This window comes from Dendropsophus ebraccatus, chromosome 7 (genome assembly GCF_027789765.1).
Source record: "Dendropsophus ebraccatus isolate aDenEbr1 chromosome 7, aDenEbr1.pat, whole genome shotgun sequence".
Classification (NCBI taxonomy): domain Eukaryota; kingdom Metazoa; phylum Chordata; class Amphibia; order Anura; family Hylidae; genus Dendropsophus; species Dendropsophus ebraccatus.
The window spans coordinates 125,278,199-125,302,455 of record NC_091460.1 but is presented as its reverse complement, the minus strand read 5'-3'; the positions used below and the strand labels follow the sequence as shown (position 1 = coordinate 125,302,455).

Genomic DNA, 24,257 nt, shown 5'->3' with positions numbered 1-24,257 from the left:
GGCTGGAAAGAAAACACCACTTCCTACAGGACATACAGCACTCTCTGTAATACTCCTTTAATTAATTATTCTATCATTTCATATTGTTGCTTTTGGCCTGAAGTCCAGGTGTACAGTGTCTCTTCCCCAAGTGTTTACCTTGTGGTTTTGGTGTCCTGTATATAAGCAGATCATGGCGACTGTCAGATGCTGAATACATAGTATATGTGGTGGGAAGTCGTGGACTTCTCGGAGGACGTCAGATTAGCGGGATGACTAATTAAAGGTGACATGATCTTTGACTGTCCAATTAAAGCTAAGGTCACCTCTAAGCTCAGGTCTTAGGTTGAAATGACATCAACAAACCCATCTGAATGCTGTGCGGGCCGGGATTTGTAGGGGGAATTAGGAGGATTATCTTGTTGAACCGCACTGCTTCCTCGATGGCTATTCCTCCCCTTCATGGGCTCTAGAATCTAAGCCCATATCCTCAAATAACTTTCCTTAATTTTTCAAACATTTTTGCATAGATTACAAGGGTTTTACCAGGTAGATCAAACGTGCTTTGTTTCCCAGGTCCTGTGGTCTTTCCCTTGATTCTTCCACTGAGCATCAGATGATATTCAGCAGCGGCTCCGCATGGCTAGTATGATTTATTCTCAACCATCTTGGAGACATAACTGTATTTTAAATCACTAGACTGGCTTTAAAATGTCATGAGTATCTCCAGGCTTAAGTGCTTTCCACCTCTGCGTCTTCCTGTTATATTATTCCTTTGCTTTTTTTTTTGCATCCATTGTCTCTCCACAAGAATTATCTGTAAAGCATAGACCAGTGCCGTCCATTCACTTACGTTCTCCAGTCTCCCACGATGATCTAAAGCTTTCTCCCAACATGACCTATCCTCTCATGAGACCCATAATAAATATCATGTTATCTTAAAGTGCATCCAGAGCATAGCACTGGCTTCTTAGAAGATATTGTCTGCAAAAGTATATAGGATTTGTTGTTTGATAAAAGATGGGGTAGTTGTAGACACAATGATGCTGCCAGGTGTTACATGCTTAGGATTCAATGATCCTCTTGGTGTAATTAATATTTGTGAGAAATTACTAACGTCCAGTGGCAAAACACAGCAATCACTGAGCTCAAGGAGATCAGTGAATTTTTTTTCCACTGATCTCCTTGAGCTCAGTGATTACTGTGTTTTGTTGGTTAATTTGTCTTTGCCCCAACTAGACAGAATCCTGCTCCACACTGATGAGGGGCAAATACCCTAAAACAGCTGTCTGTGGATGGTTGCCTGCCTTGGCAAGCCATTGTCATGTCGCAATACTCACACCTTGAGTTAGACTGACACAAAAGGGGTCACCCTGTTGTTTCCCTATTTTATGTTCCAATACTCACAACCGAGTGGGACTTAAGGGGCTACCTATCAGGGTGGTGTGGTGCTCTCTTTATCTGGAGGCACCCTGTGGCAACAGGCAAGGGATATCTGGCTATTCCTGTGTTTTGAGACTGGCAACCAAGGCTCCACGGACTCCTTTTTTGCATAAAGTCTAGAGGCAAAGCTTCTTTCCTGATGGTTTGTTTGTTGATGTTATGATGGTTTGTTTAGTTTTAGTTTTTTGGTGTGTGTGTGTGGGGGGGGGATGCCTTTGAATTGAGTAGTGGAGCAGAGACTACTCCTGGTAATGTTGTTCTTAACATATAATCAAGAGTATACTCAGGTACACAGGGTGAGTTCACACTCATGCCCGCGCACACCTCCGCCCGTGTCAAATACTCTATTCTATGGTCACTTCTTTGGGCAGATGGCGGAATTCGTCTGACCATAGAATGGAGTCTATGGCACAGGTGGGGATGCGCGCGGGGACGAGCAACGGAATCCGCGGTGGGTGATGTGCCCGGACTCCTCAGTGTGAACCCACCCCAGGCTGGGAAATTTCCCCAGGGTGTATGCTGGATCTTCACACCAAATGTGGTGTGAACGGAACTTGACTCTTTTATATGTTTTGAAGGTCTTATTACACGGTCCGATAATCCAGGGGGGGGCGAGCACCGACCTGTCAGTTCAGCACTCACTTTCCCCTCAATCCCCACTCACTGCCTCTGCTATTACACACACACACCGGCAGCGGGAGGGGCCGTCCAGACGATCCTATGGATCATATGGGCGGACTGATGGACAGGGCTGGTCCTATTGCGTGGAGGAGTGTGCAGCCGACTGACGCTGACATAGCCTTGCTCTTTTAGCATGTTGAAAGACCACACATGTCGACAGATTGTTGCCTTTCAACATGCGCTATTACACTAAACGATTATCAGCCTGTGTCAGTACCCATGATGTAAACATGGTCTTGGCAGAAAAAGTGATATTGCATGAGTCTGCATGTTTAGGCTGCAGGCTCCTGGCATTGATTTTTGCTTCTTGCCTCCTGGTAGAGAGACTGATGCCTAACAATGGTTGTATATGTAGAAAACGAAACCCTTTCAGGGTAGATTAACAACTTTTTTTTCCTATTTTTGTCTTCTAGCTGTACCGTTTCCACCAAGTCACAGACTTACAGCAAAAGAAGTGTTTGATAATGATGGCAAGCCTCGGGTAGACGTACTAAAAGCGCACTTAATGAAAGAAGGCAGGCTGGAGGAAAGCGTCGCTCTTCGAATAATAACAGAAGGAGCTTCTATTCTTCGCTTGGAAAAAAATTTGCTGGACATAGATGCACCAGTCACAGGTAAGTGGCAAGAATATGAACAGAGCTGGCATTACCCCGCTTTCCTCCCACTGCTCTGGTTTTCAACAAAAAGACTGGTAAAAAAAGACTGGGCTTTATTTTAAAGTGTCTAAATAAGAAAAAAAAGGTCTTTAGCATTATAAAAAGTTGATACATATTATAAATCCAGGTAAAACATCATGTCGATGTGTAAGGTCAACAAATCTTACCCATGGAACTGATGTTTTACCTGGATTTATAATATAATATAATATATGAAGCTGAAGACCTTCTTTTCTTATACGGATGACCACCGGGAGTTGGACCGAGCATACCCAGCTTTGTGCTCCTGAGCAGGAACTCGGTCATTACGTAGACTTATATTCACTTAGAGAGCCTCGGCACTGCTAGCAATGGCATGTATTCACAGTCTGTAATAGTTGTATGAATTGCGGGAGGAAACTATATAATGCAACTCCTTGATGGTGCTCAACGTAAAGTACAGTCTCTCATAATCCCAACATGTAGAATAAATTGTGGCACTCACCAGGAATAGTTGCAAACAAATAGAAAAAACTTTATTCCATGTCTGGTAACTGGGGTGTGGATCAACGGGCCTGTTGATCCGCATCCCAGTTACCAGACATGGTATAAAGTTTTTTCTATTTGTTTGCAACTATTCCTGGTGAGTGCCACACTCTACATGTTGGGATTACGTACTGTTGTTTTGGGGTGAGCTGACATTATATTTTGTAAATATCTTTAGTTTAAAGTCTTCCTGTTATGATGGCCCGCTGCCTGATCAGCAGTGAAGTCCTCTGTTCATTCGTAAGTTAAGGTCTCCATGGGTACAAACATATGATGTGACCATAATCTGGGCACACCCCATTGGATACAATGGGGGTTGCGCGCATTACGCTCTTATTGTGTGTTTGTATCCATTGTGACCCAAGCTTCTGGATAAACAGAGGAACTCTCTGCTGATCCAGCCGGGTACACATTAAGGCCTTATTCACACGTCCCATAAAATTGTCTGTGGTCACAGATCTGTGTGTGCATTCATACCATCTGTCCCATGATCCTTGCTATGAAAAAATAGGACAGGCCCTAGTGCGGATGGCGGCATGGATGCCTCTCTCCGCTCCCATCTCCCCTACTCTTGTCACCCGCTCCTGTCAGCCCTCCACTCCGCCCCCAGACAACACCAGTTCTTGAAAAACACTTGACATGGGAATAAGGCCTTAGGTGGTGTGGCCTAGGTAGGCAAAAAAAAATGCACAAAAATTTAAGGCATGATTCTAGCTTTAAAGTAAGTAAGGCTGGGTTCACACTACGTTTTTGCAATCCGTTTTTTGCAAAAAAATGGATGCATGTGTGCAGTCGTTTTGATCCATTTTTCCATTGAATTCCATTATTTAAAAAAACGGATCAAAACGGATTCGTTTTTTTTTTACGAACACAAAAATGAGGTCAACTACGTTTTTGTGTAGGTAACAAAACGTATCTATTTTCATCCGTTTTTTTTTTTAAATGGAATTCAAAGGAACAACGGATTAAAATGGATGCACACATGCACCCGTTTTTTCCATCCGTTTTTCATCAGTTTTTTTGCAAAAAAGAAAACAGATGGAAAAAAATGGATTGCAAAAACGTAGTGTGAACCCAGCCTAAATAGTTGGTCTAAAATTATGCTAGACAGTTACAGTGCAAAATTGATAAAAGAATTAGACTGTTTTAGTAAATCTGGACACTGTTGACAAGTGCTATTTATGAGGGACATTAACCCCTTAACGACATCGGGCGTAAACTTACGCCCTCGCAGCCTGGTACTTAACGCACCAGGGCGTAAATTTACGCCCGATGTTTACCCGACCGCTGCGTGTAAACACGCGGCGATCGGGTAATGATGGCTGCTGTTACTAACAGCAGACCACCGTAGCTTGCCGGCACGGGGGGGTGATTAACCCCTCCGTGCCGACGATCGCTGTAATTGGCTGATTTATCCAAATCAGCCAACTACAGTGATTTTCCGGTTCCCGGGTCATCGGTGACCCGGGGACCCGGAATTTAATGATGATTGGTGCTGTCCGAGACAGCACCAATCATCATTAGTGTGTATACTAGAGGGGGCCATGGTGCCACCCCCCAGATCGCTGCTATTGGCCGGCCAAGCTCGGCCGGCCAATAGCGGCGATCAAAGTAAAAATAAATATTTTTACTTTGATCTGCACGCCTCAGTCGGTTACCTGAGGTGAGCAGAGCAGGTGTGTGTGGTGTGTAGTGCACCATACTCACCTGATCGTAGCGTCCGGTGCGGCGAATCGGCGATTCCGTGGCGTCCGCGTTCGTTCGGCGTCGGCTTCTTTCCACGTCATCGTTCGGCTTCTTCGTTCGGGTCTTGTCGCGTTTTTTCCGGAGATCTTCGGCTATTTCCGTCAGGTACGTAGTACTGCCCCCTAGCGGCTGGTTAGTGTATATCATACACTAATCAGTGGCTTTGGGGTGAAGAAATAGCATTTTTTTTTTTTTTTTTTCCCCTCCATTTTTTTTTTTTTTTTTGCGTCCTTTCGCCGCTGAGTGCCGATCAGCTTTGCACGTAAGTGCGCCGCTGATCAGCAACTCCGCTTTTTTGGCGTAGGGGGTTTTTTCCCCCCTTTTCACCCTTTTTTTTCTATATCCTACTGCCACTGTTTGCTGAAAAGTACCGCACATAAGTGCGACATTTATCAGCAACTCTTTTTTTGGCGTAGGTTCCCCCCCCCCCCCCCCTTACTGTGAAAAACACGTAAAACACAAAACACTACACTACACTACCACACATTACATTACAATACATCTAATAAAGCTTTACACTACACCACTACACCACATTACATTTACATACCCCCCTACCCCAATCCCCGTATAAAAATGTCACAGAAACGATTTTCGGTGGAAGAGGCGTACGCACTTATCGCCTCTGACACCGAAACAGCCAGTGAGGATGAATGGGGGGATCCTTCATTCCTCCATTCATCCTCATCATCATCATCCAGTGATGATGATTATCCACCACGGCGTCCAAGGAGAACGCCTCGGGCTGCCCCCCGTCAATCCATCCCATCCCCTGCCCCCCAGACAAGTCATCCCATCCCGCCCCCTGCCCCCCAGACAAGTCATCCCATCCCGCCCCCTGCCCCCCAGACACGTCATCCTATCCCACCCCCCGTCCCCCAGACAGGTGACCCAATCCCGCCCACTGTCCCCCAGACAGGTGACCCCATCTGGACCCCAGACCCCCAAAATCATCAGCCCTGGATTCCTGGCTTTACGGCAACGGCGGGAATCCAGGTTAACCCCACAGGTCTCAGAGAAATAGACTTTTTCAAACTCTATTTCTCTGGTGACCTTGTAAATTTGATGGTGGCGCAAACAAACCTGTACGCGCACCAATTCCTGGCCCAGAACCCCTCCTCTTCTTTTGCTAGGCCCATGGCGTGGACCCCTACTGATGCAGCCGAAATGACTAAATTTTGGGGGCTCCTGCTGCACATGGGCCTAGTAAAAAAACCCACAATGCGGCAATACTGGAGTGGGGATATTATATATAATACCCCACTTTACAGAATGGCCATGGGACGGGTACGATTCGAAACCCTCCTAAAATTCTTGCATTACAATGACAATGCAAGGTGCCCCCCACGAGATGACCCCTCATATGACCGACTGTACAAAGTACGGCCGGTCATAGAGCACTTCTCAGCCAAATTTACTGAGATGTATATCCCAGAGAAATACATCTCAGTAGATGAGTCCCTCCTGAGCTTCAAAGGAAGACTCCATTTCCGCCAGTACCTTCCCAATAAAAGATCGCGGTATGGCGTGAAATTCTACAAACTCTGTGAGAGTACCTCAGGGTACACTTACAGATTTAGAGTGTATGAGGGTAGGGACACCCAAATCCAGCCCCCAGAATGCCCCCCCATCCTCGGAGTTAGTGGGAAGATCGTTTGGGAGCTGATCTTCCCACTGCTGGATAAAGGTTATCACCTGTTTGTTGATAACTTTTATACCAGCATCCCCCTGTTTCGGTCACTCGCTGCCCGAGCTACAGTAGCTTGCGGCACGATCCGAAAAAACCAAAGAGGCCTCCCAAGTCACCCTGTTAGAGAAACGATGAGAAGGGGTGCGTGCAAGGCCTATTCCTGTGAAAACATGTTGTTGGTCAGATATAAGGACAAGCGCGATGTCCTTATTCTGACCACAATTCACAGGAATAGCACCACCCCTGTCACTGTACGTGGTACCACAAACGTGGTGAACAAACCTGATTGTATTCTAGAGTACAATCAGTATATGGGAGGAGTTGATCTCTCAGATCAAGTCCTCAAGCCATATAACGCCACGCGAAAAACCAGAACGTGGTACAAAAAGGTGGCCGTACATCTGGTACAAACAGCGATGTACAACGCTTTTGTGTTGTACCGATGTGCCGGCCACCAGGGGAAATTCCTTGATTTCCAGGAAGCAGTAATCAAAGCCCTGATATTCTGCAGCCACGGAGCGGGCCCCAGCGCTTCTGGATATGAAGGACCCCGTATCGTAGAGGGACAACATTTTCCAGGTGAAGTCCCCCACACTGGAAAAAAGGGGAGATCCCAAAAGAAGTGCAGAGTGTGCCACAAAAGGGGGATCAGGAAGGACACCATTTACCAGTGTGACACCTGATGAGGCTACTGTCGTCTGCCTCACGAGGGTTTTTTGCCTTCCTCTGGATCAACACAGGTTGAATTTGATGGACACCTGTCATTTTCAACCTTATAAACTTCTAATTGGCCCAATACCCCCAAATTAATTAAAATTGTTCCTTTTCCCCAACTAAATAGGCATGGCCCCCATTCCCATTAGAGGATGCCATGATGCAATTAGAAAGCCCCTGTGCGGCCAGGACAGTACAAACCCCCCACAAGTGACCCCATTCTGGAAACTACACCCCATAAGGAATCTAACAAGGGGGGCAGCGGGGATATGCCCCCCTGGTGACGGGCACATTTGTGCTGTGAAAGTGAAAAAAATAGTATTTTTCATCTTCACAGCACATGTTCTACATATGTGCTCGTCACCAGTGGGGTCCATATGCCCACTGCACCCCTTGTTAGATTCCTTATGGGGTGTAGTTTCCAGAATGGGGTCACTTGTGGGGGGTTTCTACTGTCTTGGCAGCACAGGAGCTTTGTAAATGCAATGGCCTCCGTCCTCCATTCCAGCCTCTAAATGGCGCTCTGTCCCTTTGGTGGCTTGCCATGTGCCCATATGGCATATTATGTCCACATGTGGGGTATTTTCGTACTCAGGGGAAATTACCCTACACATTTTGCATTTATTTTCTCTTTTAACCCCTTTTGGAAATGAAAAATATCAAGGCTGGACCAACATTTAGTGTAAAAAAAATATATATTTTTACACTAAATCATTGATCTAGTCTTTATTTTTTCATTTTCACAAAGGGTTAAAAGATAAAATAAACACTAAATGTGTAGCGCAATTTACCCCAAGTATGGAAATACCCCACATGTGGACATAAAGCATCATGCGGGTGCAGGGTAAGCCTCCAAAGGGAAGGAGCGCCATTTGGCTAGAATGGATGGTGAATGCCATCTCGCATTTACAAAGGCCCTGTGTTGCCAAGATAGTGGAAAACCCCCAAAATTGATTCTGGAAACTACACCCCTCAAGGAATCTAACAAGGGGTGCAGTGAGGATATGGACCCCTTGATGACGGGCACATTTGAGCCGTGAAAGTGAAAAAATGAAATTTTTTACTTTCACGTCACATTGTTCCACATTTGTGCCCGTCACCAGTGGGGTCCATATGCTCACTACACCCCTTGTTAGATTCCTTGAGGGGTGTAGTTTGCAGAATGGGGTCACTTGTGGGGGTTTACCACTGTCTTGGCAGCATAGGGTCTTTGTAAATGAAACATGGCCCTTGAAATCCATTCCAGCCAAATCCAGCCTCCAAAAGCCAAATGGCGCTCCTTCCCTTTGGAGGCCCGTCTTGCGGCCGCAATGCGCTTTATGTCCACATGTTGGGTGTTTCCGTACTCGAAACAAACTGCTCTACACGCTTTGAGCTTTTTTTCTCTTTTAAACCCTTGTGAAAAGGGAAAAAATCAAGTATAGACCAACATGTAGTGTAAAAATGTTTTCATTTTTACACTAAATCATTGACCTAGACTTGGTTTTTTCATTTTCACAAGGGGTTAAAAGAGAAGAAACAAAACAAAACGCGTAGAGAAATTTCCCCCGTGTACGGAAATACCCCACATGTGGACTTAAGGCACTATGCAGCCGCAAGACGGGCCTCCAAAGGGAAGGAGCGCCATTTAGCTTTTTGGGGCTGGATTTCGGTAGAATGGATTTCAAAGGCCATGTTGCATTTAAAAAGTCCCTGTTCTGCCAAGCCAGTGAAAACCCCCCACAAGTGACCCCATTATGGAAACTACACCCCTCAGGGAATGTAACAAGGGGTGTAGTGAGCATATGGACCCCACTGGTGACGGGTACAAATGTGGAACAATGTGGCTTGAAAATGAAATATTACATTTTTTACACTATAATGTTGGTCTAGCCTTGAATTTTTCATTTTCACAAGGGGTTAAAAGAGAAAAAAAGCCACAAAATGTGTAGAGCAATTTCCCCTGAGTCCGTAAATACCCCACATGTGGACATAAAGCGCCATGTGGGTGCAGGGCAAGCCTCCGAAGGGAAGGAGCGCCATTTGGATTTTGGAGGTTGGATTTGGCTAGAACAGATGATGAATGCCATGTCGCATTTATAGAGCCCTTGTGCTGCCAAAACACTGGAAACCCCCCACAAGTGACCCCATTCTGGAAACTACACCCCTCAAGGAATCTAACAAGGGGTGCAGTGAGGATATGTACCGCTGGATGACGGGCACATATGTGCCGTGAAAGTGAAAAAATGAAAATTTTCAATTTCACGTCACATTTTTCTACATTTGTGCCCGTCACCAGTGGGGTCCATATGCTCACTGCCCCCCTTGTTAGATTCCTTGAGGGGTGTAGTTTCCAGAATGGGGTCACTTGTGGGGGGTTTCCAGTGTTTTGGCAGCACGAGGGCTCTGTAAATGCGACATGGCCCTTGAAATCCATTCCAGTGAAATCTAGCTTCCAAAAGCCAATTGGCGCTCCTTCCCTTTGGAGGCTCGTGCTGCGCCCCCTTGGCACTTTATCGCCACATGTGGGGTATTTCCGTACTCGGGAGAAACTGCACTACATGTTTTGTGTCTTTTTTTTCCTCTTATCCCTTTGTGAAAATGAAAAATTGAAGGCTAGAACAACGTTTTAGTGTAAAAAATAAATTTTTCTTTTTTCACGCCATATTGTTCGGAAAATCTGTGAAGCACCTGTGGGGTCCAAATGCTCACCGCACCCCTTGTTACATTCCTTGAGGGGTGTAGTTTTCTAAATGGTGTCCCTTTAGGGGTGTTTTTTAGGTTTTGGCACCCCAGAGCCTCTGCCAACCTGAAGTGGTACAGTCAGAAATGACCAAATATAACGGAGCCATTGAAATGCACTAGGCGCTCCCTTATATCTGAGGCTTGTGGTTGCGTCAAATAGCGCAATAGGGCCACATATGGGGTATTTCTATAAACTGCAGAAACGGGGCAATCAATATTGGGGTGCATTTCTCTGGTAATAGGTTTATAAATATGAAAAATATTGGATTACAATAAAATCTCTGCACGGAAAATTAAAATTTTCAAATTTCTTACACACTTAGCTTTTATTTCTGTGACTCCCCTAAAGGGTTAAAACACTTTCTAGATATGCTTTTGCAGAGTGTGGGGGGTGCAGTTTCTGAAATGGGGTGCTTTGTGGGGCTTTCTAACATACAGGCCCCTCAAATACACTTTAAACCTGAACAGGTCCCTAAAAATATCTGATTTTGAAATTTTACTGAAAATTTGGAAATTTGCTGCTTATGTTTTAAGCTTTCTATTGTCTAAAAAAAATGAAAGATCGTTTAATAAATGCCGCCAACATAAAGTAGACATGTTGCTAATGCTATTTAATATATAATTTATGTGGTATAACCACTTTCTGTATACGCAAAAAAGTTTCAAAGTTGGAAAAAAGAATTTTTTTACAATTTTTCACGTTATTTGGGTTTTTTTCATAAAGATTTGTTATAAGTATCGACTCCAATTTACCAGAAATGTAAAGTACAATATGTCACGAGAAAACAATCTCAGAATCAGCCGGATAGGTAAAAGCATCCCGAAGTTATTAATGAATAAAGTGACACTGGTCATATTCATAAAATTTGTCTCTGTCATTAAAGGAGAAGTCCGGCCAAAATTAATTTTTGATATGTTGTTACTTATGAAAAGTTATACAAATTTCTAATGTACATTAATTATGGGAAATGCACATATACTGCTATTTCCCTTAATTTAGTAGATCAGGAAGTGTTAGAAATATCTCTGAAGAAGTGACGTCACGACCCAGGGTGTAATTCCTATGGAGTGTCCAGCAGGGGGCGCTCTCTATATAGAAGTCTATGGGACTTTATTGTTTCTATGGGTTTCTATGTAATGTAATGTAATGTAGTGTACAGTGCTTTATTGAATGAATACATCTATGGAATACTTTGGGGAGCAAGTGTCCTTGCTCCCCAAAGTATTGCATAAATGTATTCATTCAATACATTCAATACACAGTAAGCCCGCCGATCCGCCGCATTTCCGCCGCATTCCCGCCGATCCGCCACACGCTGATCCGCCGCATTCCCGCCGATCCGGACCATATACATTGAACTACAGCTCCCATCATCTGCTTCTAGTATGAACAGGTGATGGGAGCTGTAGTTGGGTAATGGATATGACATGCCGCCGGGCGCAGGGGGGAGCCGCTCAGTACACAGGAGCGCTCCCCCCTCCTCCTTCCGGGATAACTTCCGCCTATACCAATGCTGAGTCCCTGCCTGGCCGCCGCTCTCCGCTCACATATACCGGCTCCCGGCATCAGCGCGGACACCAGGATGCATCGGGAGCCGGTATGTATGGGGGGGAGAGCGGAGAGCGGCGGCCAGGCAGGGAGTCAGCATTGGTATAGGCGGAAGTTATCACGGAAGGAGGAGGAGGAGGGGGGAGCGCTCCTGTGTACTGAGCGGCTCCCCCCTGCGCCCGGCGGCATGTCATATCCATTACCCAACTACAGCTCCCATCACCTGTTCATACTAGAAGCAGATGATGGGAGCTGTAGTTCAATGTATATGGTCCGGATCGGCGGGAATGCGGCGGATCAGCGTGTGGCGGATCGGCGGGAATGCGGCGGAAATGCGGCGGATCGGCGGGCTTACTGTGTATTGAATGTATTGAATGAATACATTTATGCAATACTTTGGGGAGCAAGGACACTTGCTCCCCAAAGTATTCCATAGATGTATTCATTCAATAAAGCACTGTACACTACATTACATTACATTACATAGAAACCCATAGAAACAATAAAGTCCCATAGACTTCTATATAGAGAGCGCCCCCTGCTGGACACTCCATAGGAATTACACCCTGGGTCGTGACGTCACTTCTTCAGAGATATTTCTAACACTTCCTGATCTACTAAATTAAGGGAAATAGCTCTATATGTGCATTTCCCATAATTAATGTACATTAGAAATTTGTATAACTTTTCATAAGTAACAACATATCAAAAATTAATTTTGGCCGGACTTCTCCTTTAAGGCCATTTCAGGCTCTGTCCTTAAGGGGTTAATGTTCTAAAAACGACACTGTTCCTGTGTATTGTTATATATTGCACAATCATTCTTTGTTATGTATCTCTTGCCAAATGTAACTGTTTGGCATCCTCCACTAGTGAAATCCCATATGGTCATGCCGCTTGCATGATATTTTTCTTTTTACGTGTTGTGGTTTTCCTACGGAAACACGAGGAAGTCATTCTGTTTCTCTGCTTTCAAATAGCTATTTTTCTACCTTCACATTTCAGTATCCGCATGTAATTTAAATACTATTTCATAGAAGCCAGGCAGAAGGGAATAGGTGAAAGTGTGCAAATTACTAAATGTTAGTTGTCTGGATCTCTAAACATTTTGTGAAAATGGTGATTCTGTGGCTTTTTTTGTAATAATTGTAGTCTATAAATGTGATCTACATACATGGATGGTCTGTAATGATCTGACAAATTACCTGCAATTGCTGCACGGACATCGCTGACGATATATTAATATATAGATATATATTAATATATATACATTATCATGCGCATATATATATATATATATATATATATATATATATATATATATATATATATATATATATAAATAAATATGATAATCGAGCCATGTAATAGGCTCTGTTAAAAATCACTGGTTTAGCCGATCAACGCTCGTTTATTAAAGCGGTCAGGCCGAGTAATACAGTCACATGAATGGAAATCAGGAAGAGAAGGGCTTACTCACACTTTTCTCTCTCTTTGCCTGTTCTAATATTTGGTCAGGGTTTGTATTGATTAAGTTATCCTATAGTAAGAATGTCCTTAGTTACCCATAGCAACTAAATATTAACCCTTTCTAGACTGGGTCAAAATAGCCTTAAAGAAGCAGTTCACTTTTTTTTTTTCCGCCCCCCCCCCCCCACCGGGTAGCCGCTGTCATGTATACTTACAGAAGATGATCGGTGTGCCGTCTCGAGGTGCCGTTCACATCGGGCGCGCGCTCACTTCCGCCGGCGCTGTGACTCCTCTTCTCTCCCTTGTCGTTTGAACGCCGGAAGTCACGCGCTTCCATAGAGAATGCATGGAAGCGAGTGACTTCCGGCGTATAATCACTGGTCAGAGAAGAGGACTCACAGCAGCCGGCGGAAGTAAGCGCGCGCCCGATGTGAACGGCACCGCGGGACGGAACTGACTGACGGGAACGGGACACCGATCATCTTCTGTAAGTATACATGACAGCGGCTACCCGGGGGGGCGAAAAAAAAAAAAGTGAACTGCTTCTTTAAATGGGTATTCTGCTCAAAATGAACATTTAATATGTTGCTGCCCTTGTTGAGAACATAACAAGCAGCCTATTCTTACCTTTCCGTGCTCCCTCTGTGTCCTCCCATGTCAGCTTCAGGTCCCAGCTGAGCGATCCCGCCTCTACTTTCGAGACAGGCTTGTTTGGCCATGATAGCCCGCTCAGCCAATCACTGGCTGTGGTGCTGTCCTATCTCAGGCAGTGATTGGCTGAGCAGGCTCTCACTGCCGAGAAAAGTCTGTCTCTGATGTGGAGGCAAGATCACTGAGCTGGGGACCGAAGATGATTCAGGGGGACACCGGCGGCAAGTTAATTCTGCAAGGAAAACCCCTTTAAAGACCCAGGCCCTGTGGATATGTCATGAGTGTCCCAAATAGGCATACCCCTTTTAATGTCTAGCTCTATCCGTCCCTGTATCTTGTTCATTATGCGATACGGTGGGTAACAGATAATTCTTGTATAATGATAAAGATACTGGATGATCTGTTCGTTATTACTGTCGTCATCTGTTGGTTTTAAAGAGCTGTTAACATCAACGTTTATGGCATACCCACAGTATTTACCATTTGCGCCCGTTGACATTGCAGAAAACACGCGGAAATTCCGAGCAGAATCCCCTCCACGGACTCGGAATTCTTCCTGCCTCAGTGTCTCAATAATAAGTATAGGGCGGCTCTTTGCTGAAAGAATTGACATGTCACAGAAAGTGGAGGCGCCCTATGCTTATCATTGACACATTGAGGCAGGCGGGATTCCGCGGGAATTTCCGCCTGTTTTCCACAATGTGAATGGGCCCTTAATGTATAGTATATTGATGCAAGCCCCACCTCTGGGATCAAAAAACATCTCAAGAGCAAGGGTCCTTGAGCCAGCAGTGGTCATAAAGTCCAATACAGGCCAGAGGGCTGTTTTAATTCCCCCGATTATGGCAATGAATGTGGGTTCGAGAATTGGGACCAGCAGCTATCAGACATTTATAGCATATCCTGTGAATTCGGGGGATGGGAATGAGCCCTTAAAGGAAATTTGTCCGTACCTCAGGTAGGGCCCTAGCTAACTAGTTTTTCCTGTCCCTGTGATGCATTATAGGGCTATGTTCACACTGTGTAAAACTACGGCCGTAGTTCTCGCCGCAGAACTACGGTCGTAGTTTTGCGGGGTGGAAACATAGCCTATCTTCAATGGGATCCCGGCCGGAGCGTACACACATCGTATACGCTCCGCCCGGGATCTGTGCGGCGCCGGAAAAAACTGACAGGTCAGTTTTCTGCGTCCGGAATTCAGTGAATTCCGGCCGCAGAAGGACCTGTCAGTTCACACAGTGAAGCGAGCAGCTCCGGACGCTTGCTTCACTCTGTGCTATGGGAAGCTCTGATGCGGGCGCGCGCTGATGCGCCCGCATCAGAGCTCCGCGGTTGGAAAGATCACCCGGCCAGTACTTAAGTACCGCCCGGAATGATCCGGGCTAAGACCGGCCGTTCCGTGACCCGGCCGTGGTCACGGAACGGCCGGATGTTCACGTAATGTGAACATAGCCTAGCAGTGTGTAAATACAGCTGAATGATCGCTGGTATTTATACAAGGGCCAGCTGCCCTAAATTTTGACTGAATGATGAGCGATTATAGGAAAGCCTTGATTTACCTTTCAGGTGCCATGAAAATAATCTTTAGCAGGCTGGCTCAGCTTGCAGGTACACAACCACGGCGTTTTCACACTCTCATAGCCCATGCTAAATCACACACCCCCACAAATGGATTTCCTCAAACATGCAGTGGAAGGAAACATCTAGTGGGTAAAACTTTACAGCTGCCAACACTTTTCTGGAGCCAATCCTATTGCACAATGCTTGCTGTGTTTGAGGTCATCTGCAATAACAGTGATCACTGTGTGTCAGCCCTAACAGCTACCTAATGGTCCGTTTACACGGAGCGATAATTTGCCCAATCGATTGTTTAACGATTTTCATGCAACGATTTGGTTTTTATAACCATCAGCGTTTAGACAAACAAATTGTTAGAAAATTCTTTAGAAAAATCGTTATTGTGATCGTTTTTAAGATTGCTTAAGCCCATCTCACACATAGGATGAATCTTTGAAAGACTGTTTACACAAAGCAATCTGCAAATTTTTTGCGAACGACCAACGACGATTTGAGAACATGTTGAAAGATCAGTGAACGATTTCTCGCTCGCTCGATCGTTCGCTGTGTTTACACGAGCCGATTATCGTTCAAATGCGATCGTTATTGCGAAAATTTGTACCGTGTAAACGCATCATAAGGTATTTAAATGCATCAAGTGCCCGGCCCCTTTAACTCTTCCAACCTGCTTGGATTGCATGGATAACTCCTTTTAAACTTGGTGATGTCAGGAACAAGAGATGAGCGAATTTACAGTGTTAACGAAGCAAAGTGTTTTGCTACACTCCGCAATCGGCTTGTCAGCCTGCAGCCTTTGATCTCCGCTCCGCTCTGTTCTGCTTCAGGTTCCTGGCAAAGCTGGATACAGTCCTGGGAAACTTCTCCTCCCAGCCGTTTTCCCGAGTGTAGAGAAGCTCTTTGCTTCGTTAACACTAGAGATGATCAAACATCTGGAAATGTCAGGTTCGATCGAGCTCAAACCTTCTCGAACCTTCAGCATTTGATTTCCGATGCCTTCCTGTTCCGTGGGGAAGGAGGAGACAGCCCAGGTACCGCCTGGAATACAGGGATACAGTCTATTACCTGGGCTGTATCCCTGTATTTCAGTTGGTACTCGGGCTGTCTCCACCTTCCCCACTGAGTGGGAAGGCATCGGGAATCAAATGCTGAAGGTTCGAGAAGGTTTGTGTTTGCTCATCTCTAGTAGGAACCCCTGTCTTCTGTATGGTGTCTTGTGCTGAAATCTCCTATAAGTACAGTGAACAGGGTAGTATATTTACTAGCAGTGTCTTGTGGATAAGTATTTAGTTAGTACAGTGGTGGATTACAAACATAATTTGTTCCGGGACGGCGCTTGTAATCCAAATCCACTCTTAAACCAAATTTTCCCATAAGAAATGATAGAAATGCAGACAATTGGTTCCACCCCAAAAATAATGATGTATTATTGTGAATAACATGTAAAACAAATGAAACAAACATTCAGAAACAGCAGAATATGTGATATTATAAGTTACTGTATAGTAATGGAGAGGATGGGAAACACAAGGGCTGACAGAGACTGCAGGGAGCATGAAGGGATGAGCAGGACAGATGTGGGCACAGTATAGCAGCACTCTCTGTCCGGGGAGAGAAGGGTTACAGCTATGAAGAGATTACCTCCACAGTCCTGTCCCCTGATGTAAGCCCCTGCCTGAAGTGGATCTGCTATGATATGGAGGGTGAGGGAGACTTCCTGGATCAGAGTACAGTGCTGTAGACCACCCTGTGCAGGCCCTGCCCCTCCTCCACTCCCCCTCCCACCCAGTACAGGGAGCTCTTATACCAAACCAATGCTCTTAAACCAAGTCACCATTTTGAAAAACTGTGAGCTCTTAAACCAAAAAACTCTTAAACCAAGTTACCCTTAAACCAAGGTACCACTGTACTTTCATTGGAAATACAGACTTTCATTAATGTTCGGAAGACTACAGAGTGTCAGCTCTCGATATGAATCTCCGTTTGACATGTGAGCCTCTATCTGAATCTATACAAGACAGCAGTCGCTGATAAGATAGAAATACAGTTGGCAAGAAAAAAAAATGGTCCAGCTTTTCTACAGTCAGGCCGTATAATGAGAACACATCATCCGTGTGTGAGAGAGCAACATAATGAGATGAGTTGTGTTATTCTGACTTTATTTATTGCGAGGTCTTGACTTGCCCCCGGGCTTGTAATACAGTTACAGATGATACATTCATGGTAAACAACAAACAATTGTGTGATGCAGACATAAGAGGGAAATCCAAACATTCATGGCCATAAATACATGGCAAATAAATTATTTATTACGGTTATTGAACCCCTGAGAGCGCCTCCATGGTGCACAGCTATAGTTCATGCTCTACTATTCAGGTGGTGGGGTCAGAGTTCAGCTGTTTGTTAGTACTACACTCCTTGGCTGGGTCCTTCCCGGAGGGATATCTGGCTAGTCCTGTGTTTCGAGACTCTTAAATGAGGCTCCATCGGCTCTTCTTTTGCATATTCATGTTTCCCCGGGGGCAATGCACCTAGGATTTCACTGCATTGAGCACTTTCACTAGCAGCTGGCAGTGTTATCGTTTGGCTGGTCTCCCTGAGATCAGTGATCTGTTTCTCTTATGGCTCTACTAGGCTTTGCTCCCACCTGGCCAGAATCCTGCTCCAGACTGATGAGGGGCAACACCCTGAAACAGCTGTATGTGGATGGATACCTGGCCTTGGTTTTTCCCTTGTTACATTGACTTATAGGGCCACTTAATATGGTTGTTATGGTGGTTTCCTTACAGGAGCCACCCCTTGGCTGGGTCTTTCACGGAGGGATATCTGGCTAGTCCTGTGTTTCGAGACTCTTCAATGAGGCTCCACAGGCTTTTCTTTAGTAATACATAGGCAGGGCTCATTTTCCCTTTCTTCTCTGGCCAATCACAGCATAGCACATACTCCTCTTCTCCTATGCCATGACATAATGCTGAAAGGGCACTGGACTGAACAACCCTTAATCTGTGCTGAGGGATGACACACACAGTACAGTACTATAGATTACATGTAGGAGGGAGAAGGGGTTATTGATGCACTGGCTTTGTAAGGTGCAATGTGAGCAAAAACAAAAAAACAGCAGTCACAACAAGGAAGAGGCTACAGTAAACAGGAGCCACTGGGGAGATAACATTGTAGCTGTGTGTAAATACAGCAGTATGATCACTGGTATTTATACTAGGGTGAGAGATTATAGGAAAGCCTTGATTTACCTTTCAGGTGCTGTAAGGGTAATCTTCAGTAGGCTGGCTCAGCTTGCAGGTACATAGCTGAGGCATTCTCAGGCTCTCTTAGCCCATTCTTAATCACCCCCACTTTGTGTTCTAGATATGGATTTCCTCCAACATGCAGTGAACATTAGGTAGCAATAAAACATCTAGTGGGTAAGGGTCCTATTAGACAGACTAAGCGATTTTTAACAATAATGTCTAACGCTAAACGATTGAGATTATTTATCGTTAACCTGAAATCGTTCACCATATTACACAGGACGATGGTCGTTAGTTATGATCATTACAACGATCATTTACTCCATCTGATCCTAATAAAAGAAGGAAATATTTGCAATTACACTGAACAGTTAACAATGATTTTAGGTTTAGATCTAAATCCACGACAAACGACACAAATTTTTTTTCCGATTATTGCCTGCAATTACACAGGATGATTATCGTTTAAATTTGAACGATTTAATGGTTTTTCGGACTGTAAGCACCCCGTGTAATAGGGCCCTAAGACTTTAGAACTGCCAACACTTTTCTGGAGCTGATCCCATTGCACAGTGCTCGCTGTGTTTGGGGTCAGCTGCAATGACTGTGATCGCTGTGTGTCAGCTCTGACAACAGCTACCTAAGGTATTTGTATGCATCAAGTATCTGGCCCCTTTAACACTTGCCCCCTGCCTGTACTCCATGGATAACTCAGTGATGTCAGGATTTGCAGCAGTATACATTATATTATCAGGTAAGTTTCAGTCAGCAGTACTGGCTCAACAGACTCGCGGATCAGGACAATAAGGCTTGATAATTTTTATTCAGCACAACACATGAACTCGCAGGGGACCAAGTGGGCCAAGTGGGTGTGAAACAGCTGTCCCAAGGGTGTATGCTCCCGAGAGTCTACCCCTCCTCCCTTCTGATTTCCTGTGTTGTGCTGAATAAAGATTATCAAGCCTAACGACCTGGTGAGTGCCCTGTTGCTTTTTATCTTCTGTTTTCATACATATATTCTACTCCCCACAGTCATAAGCATAATATAATATATGAAAACAGAATTTTAAAAGCAACAGGGCAATAACCAGGTCTTCAGGCTTGATAATCTTTATTCAGCACAACACATGAAATCAGAAGGGAAGACTGGTGGACTCTCAAGCGCGTATACCCACGGGACAGCTGTTTCACGCCCACTTGGTCCCTTCTGATTTCATGTGTTGTGCTGAATAAAGATTATCAAGCCTGAAGACCCGGTGAGTGCCCCATTGCTTTTTATCTTCTGTTTTCATACATTATCATTTGAACTAGACGTACCTCGACACCTGCCCGTAATCAACTCAGCCACCCTGGGGTAACTGGATTCACCACACCGTGGAGGATATCCCGCCCAAACATCGGACACTCCTGGATGGTGCTCAGCCAATAGATAAAGTCTCTCAATATTAACGCCTATAGTGAAGAGATGATGTGGCACTCATCCAGTACTGCTAACCGGTGTTTTATCTTTCTTACATGCTTGTGGATACAAACAAATCACAGTAGGCTACGATCGTTTCGCTCTCACCTCGCTTTCTCTCAGCCCTTACGGCCCTGACGTAAGGGCCGAGAGGAAGAGCAGTAAGCGCGCGAAACAGTCGTAGCCTACTCTGATTTGTTTGTATCTACAAGCATGTAAGAAAAATAAAACACCTGTTAGAATTACTGGATGAGTGCTGTATCATCTCTTCACTATAGGCGTTGATACATTATATTATGCTTATGACTGTGGGGAGAAGAATATATAGGAGATGTGTATTACTCCTTTATATGTATATAAAGGATGTCTGTGATATGACCCCCTATGAGAAACCTCAGAATCTCAAGATAGTAGTAATATTTTATGGGGAAGCAGATGAGCCCTTCTCCAGGCAGAGATGGAATTGAGTTTTCCACATAAAAGGCCTTCTGCGCTGCCTTGCTGGCTTTAATAAGGTCATCATTCTGTAGATTCTGTACGTCTATGAGAATCTGTTAATTGGATTGTGGGATCTCCGGAGGATTTATACGAATGTCACTGATACTCACTGAAACCTTTTCAATACAGGCAGTCAAAGCACAACACAATCATTATAGATTTACTGCGCCATAGCAGGCTTGTCACACAATTCAGTGCAATTTCACTGTAGGATTTTCTCTATTAGCTCGACTGAAGTGCATTTATGTCCTCATTTGACTCTCGCAATGCATCCGCACAAAGCTAAGCCATCTCTTTCCCATGTCCTGGTTTCCACACTGTAAGCTAGCATATGAAATAAGAAAAAAAAAAAGAAATAAAGCAGAGATTTAACAGGGCAGGGAGAATAGAAGCTGCGAAAATACAAGGGGAAAATGTAATGGTATTTAGTCTGGTAAGCAGGTAGTATAAATGGCATGCTTTTGTTAGCGGCACGCGGGAGACGTGAGTCATCGAAATTATCTGTAAGGGATAATCACCCGCTGATAATGATGCGTGTCAATATGGCAAGCTGTAAACACATTTATTTGGCAAGGTCTTGATGTTCTCGAAAATCCAATGCAAGCTACAATCCAGTTTTCCTGCAACAGATTCATCCTCAACACCTCTGTTTATTCATCAAAAATCTAGGGAAGACTTGGCCTCCAGCTGCATTTACAATTATTCATCTCCTAGCGTAATGTGTGAAAGCCGGGACGTAGATTGGTAGACAATGCTGAATAACCGGAGGTTGAAATGGACGATATTCTGCAAATATTTTATGGATCGATCAATCTTTTGCAGCCTCTGACAGCAGATGTGAACAGAGGCTTAAAGGGGTTGTCCAGCGAAAATCTTTTTTCTTTCAAATCAACTGGTTTCAGAAAGTTATATAGATTTGTAATTTACTTCTATTTAAAAATCTCAAGTCTTCCCATACTTATCTGCTGCTATATGTCCTGCAGGGAGTGCTGTTTTATTTTCATTTAGACCCAGTGCTCTCTGCTGACATCTCTGGCAGAGACCGGAACTGTCCAGAGCAGGAGAGGTTTTCTATGGGGATTTGCTGCTAATCTGGACAGTTCCTGTCTCGGCTAGAGATGGCAGCAGAGAGCACTGTGTCAGACTGAAAAGAAAACACCACTTCCTGCAGGACATGCAGCAGCTGATTATTTGAAGACTAGAGATTTTTAACCCCTTCAGGACCAGGCTAATTTTCGTTTTTGTGTTTTCTTTTTTTTCCTCCCGGTGCTTAAAAGGCCATAGCACTTGCATTTTTACACCTACAGAACCACATGAGCCCTTATTTTTTGCATCACTAATTGTACTTTGCAATGACAGGCTGAATGTTTCCATAAAATATGCTGCGAAACCAGGAAAAAAATATATGGACGGTGAAATTGAAAAAAGAAAACGCATTTCTTTTTCTTTTGGCGGGCTTCGTTTTTACGCTGTGTGTCCTTTGGAAAAACTGACATGTATGTTCCTCAAGTCGGTACAATTAAAACGATATGCAACTTGCATAACTTTTATATTATGTGATGGCTTGTAAAAAATTCCAACCATTGTTAATAAATATACAGTATGTTCCTTAAAAGCACTCTATTCCCAGGCTTATAGCGCTTTTATCCTTTAGTCTTTGGGGCTGTGTGAGGTGTCATTTTTTGCGCCATGATTTGTTCTTTCTATCAGTACCTTGATTGCACATGTGCAACTTTTTGATCGCTTTTTATTACAAATTTTTCTTTATTTGATGCGACCAAAAATGCACAATTTTGCACTTTGTGATTTTTTTTGCGCTTGCGCTGTTTACCGTGCGAGATCAGGAATGTCATAAATTAATATTGTGACCGATTACGCACGCGGCGATGTTAAACATATTTATTTATTTTCTATATATACTAGAAGCCCCAATGGGGTTAGGGTTATTCCCCCTGGGGGACTTCTAGTATATGCACACTGATCTCTCATTGAGATCTATGCAGTATAGTTATACAGCATAGATCGATGAGATCAGTGTTCTATTGCTTTTGGCTGCTGCAGCCAAAAGCAATAGAATGCTGATCCGGGATCAGCGCCATTATGGCGCAGACCCCGTCCGGCACCAGAAGCAGGGATCGCCCCTTTGTGACAACGTCATGAGGGGCGATCTCCCCACTAGACCACCAGGTATGGGCTGCAGTAAGTCTTCAGATGCAGCTGTCAACTTTGACAGCTGAATCTGAAGACTTAATTAGTGGGCACGGCGATCGGACCGTGCCCGCTAATAGCTGCGGTCCTGGGCTACATGCCACACCCGGGACCGCAGCGGTTTAGAGCGGGGTCACCGCTCTGAACTCCCCCACCCACGCGAGGACATACAGTTACGCCCTCGTGCGGGAAGGTGTTAAATAGGAGTAAATTCCAAATCTGTTTAATTTTCTGAAACCAGTTGATTTGAAAGAAAAATATTTTTGCCGGAGTACCCGTTTAATAAAGCATTTTTTGTATATCAAATAGTATTAAATTATGAGTATGTAAACTTACAGGCAAGCTGGACAAAGAGGAGTCTTTAAGGTCCTATTAGATGAAGCGTGTGTGTCAAGACCAGGTATCAGGAAACAGAGACTGACGGGGAACCATTTTAAATTGGAATTCAATTCTGGAGAATCCCTTTACTCCGTCGATGAAAACTTTGGATATATTGCTGCATTTCCACACAACATAATAAACATGCTTATCTTACCTCACCACACTTTCCCCTTGTCTTTGGGTCTTCTGCTGAACATTCCCACCTCCACTCCCATGACAGCCTGCTCAGCCAATCACTGGCTCCGGTGCTGTCCCATCTCAGTCAGTGATTGGCTGAGCAGGCCCTCATTGCTCAGATGAGTCCACCTCAGAAGTGTTGATAGGAGGGTTCAGTGGGGGACCCAAAGATATTGGGGGAGCAGGATGAGGTAAGAATAGCATGTTTATTATGCTGTGCAGAAGGACAGCAATATATTAAAGATTTTTCATTGCAGGAGTATCATTTTACACCTTTTAGGGGTATTTCAACAACAAACGTATCACCTGTTCCTCTATATAATACAATAACTATATTTATATTTAAATAATACAACATAAAATATTAACTAGGAAAATATAAACTTACAGCAACTTTAATAGTTAAATACAGTAATAAATAGATTTCTTTGATACCCTTGAGTGTGTGGAAAGTGCTCACACTATGAGCTAATTTACAGTAATAACAAAGCGAAGTGCTGTTATCTCTGAAATCCGCTCCTCAGCCGGCTGCCTTTTAACTGACTGCTGCTCATCCCCAGGTGCTGGGAAAAGCTGGATCCAGTCCTAGGAAACTTCTCCCGGTTTTAAAGGCAGCCGGCTGATAGGATATTTCAGAGATAACGAAGTGCTTCGCTTTATTACTGTACATTCGCTCATCTATAATTATTTATTATATGTAAATTCATGACTGACTAGTTAAGAATATCTTCAGCCTTAAAGGGAACCTGTCACCATCATTATCATGTTATAGAGCAGGAAGAACTCAGTGTGTGTGTGTGTGTGTGTGTGTGTATATATATATATATATATATATATAATCTAATCATTGTGTGAAAAGATTTAGTATAACATATAATATGTT

At 44.2% G+C, this 24,257-nt stretch overlaps 1 protein-coding gene across 2 annotated transcripts in view; it reads left to right on the top strand.

Annotated features, from left to right (window-relative positions):
- Nucleotides 1-24,257, top strand: part of PPP3CA (protein phosphatase 3 catalytic subunit alpha) — a 181,848-nt gene that overhangs the window by 94,405 nt on the left and 63,186 nt on the right. For both annotated transcript variants that reach the window (XM_069978377.1, XM_069978378.1), the window contains exon 2: nt 2,517-2,717. In XM_069978377.1, coding sequence (XP_069834478.1) covers nt 2,517-2,717 — 201 coding nt within the window. The remainder of the gene's footprint in view (nt 1-2,516; nt 2,718-24,257) is intronic.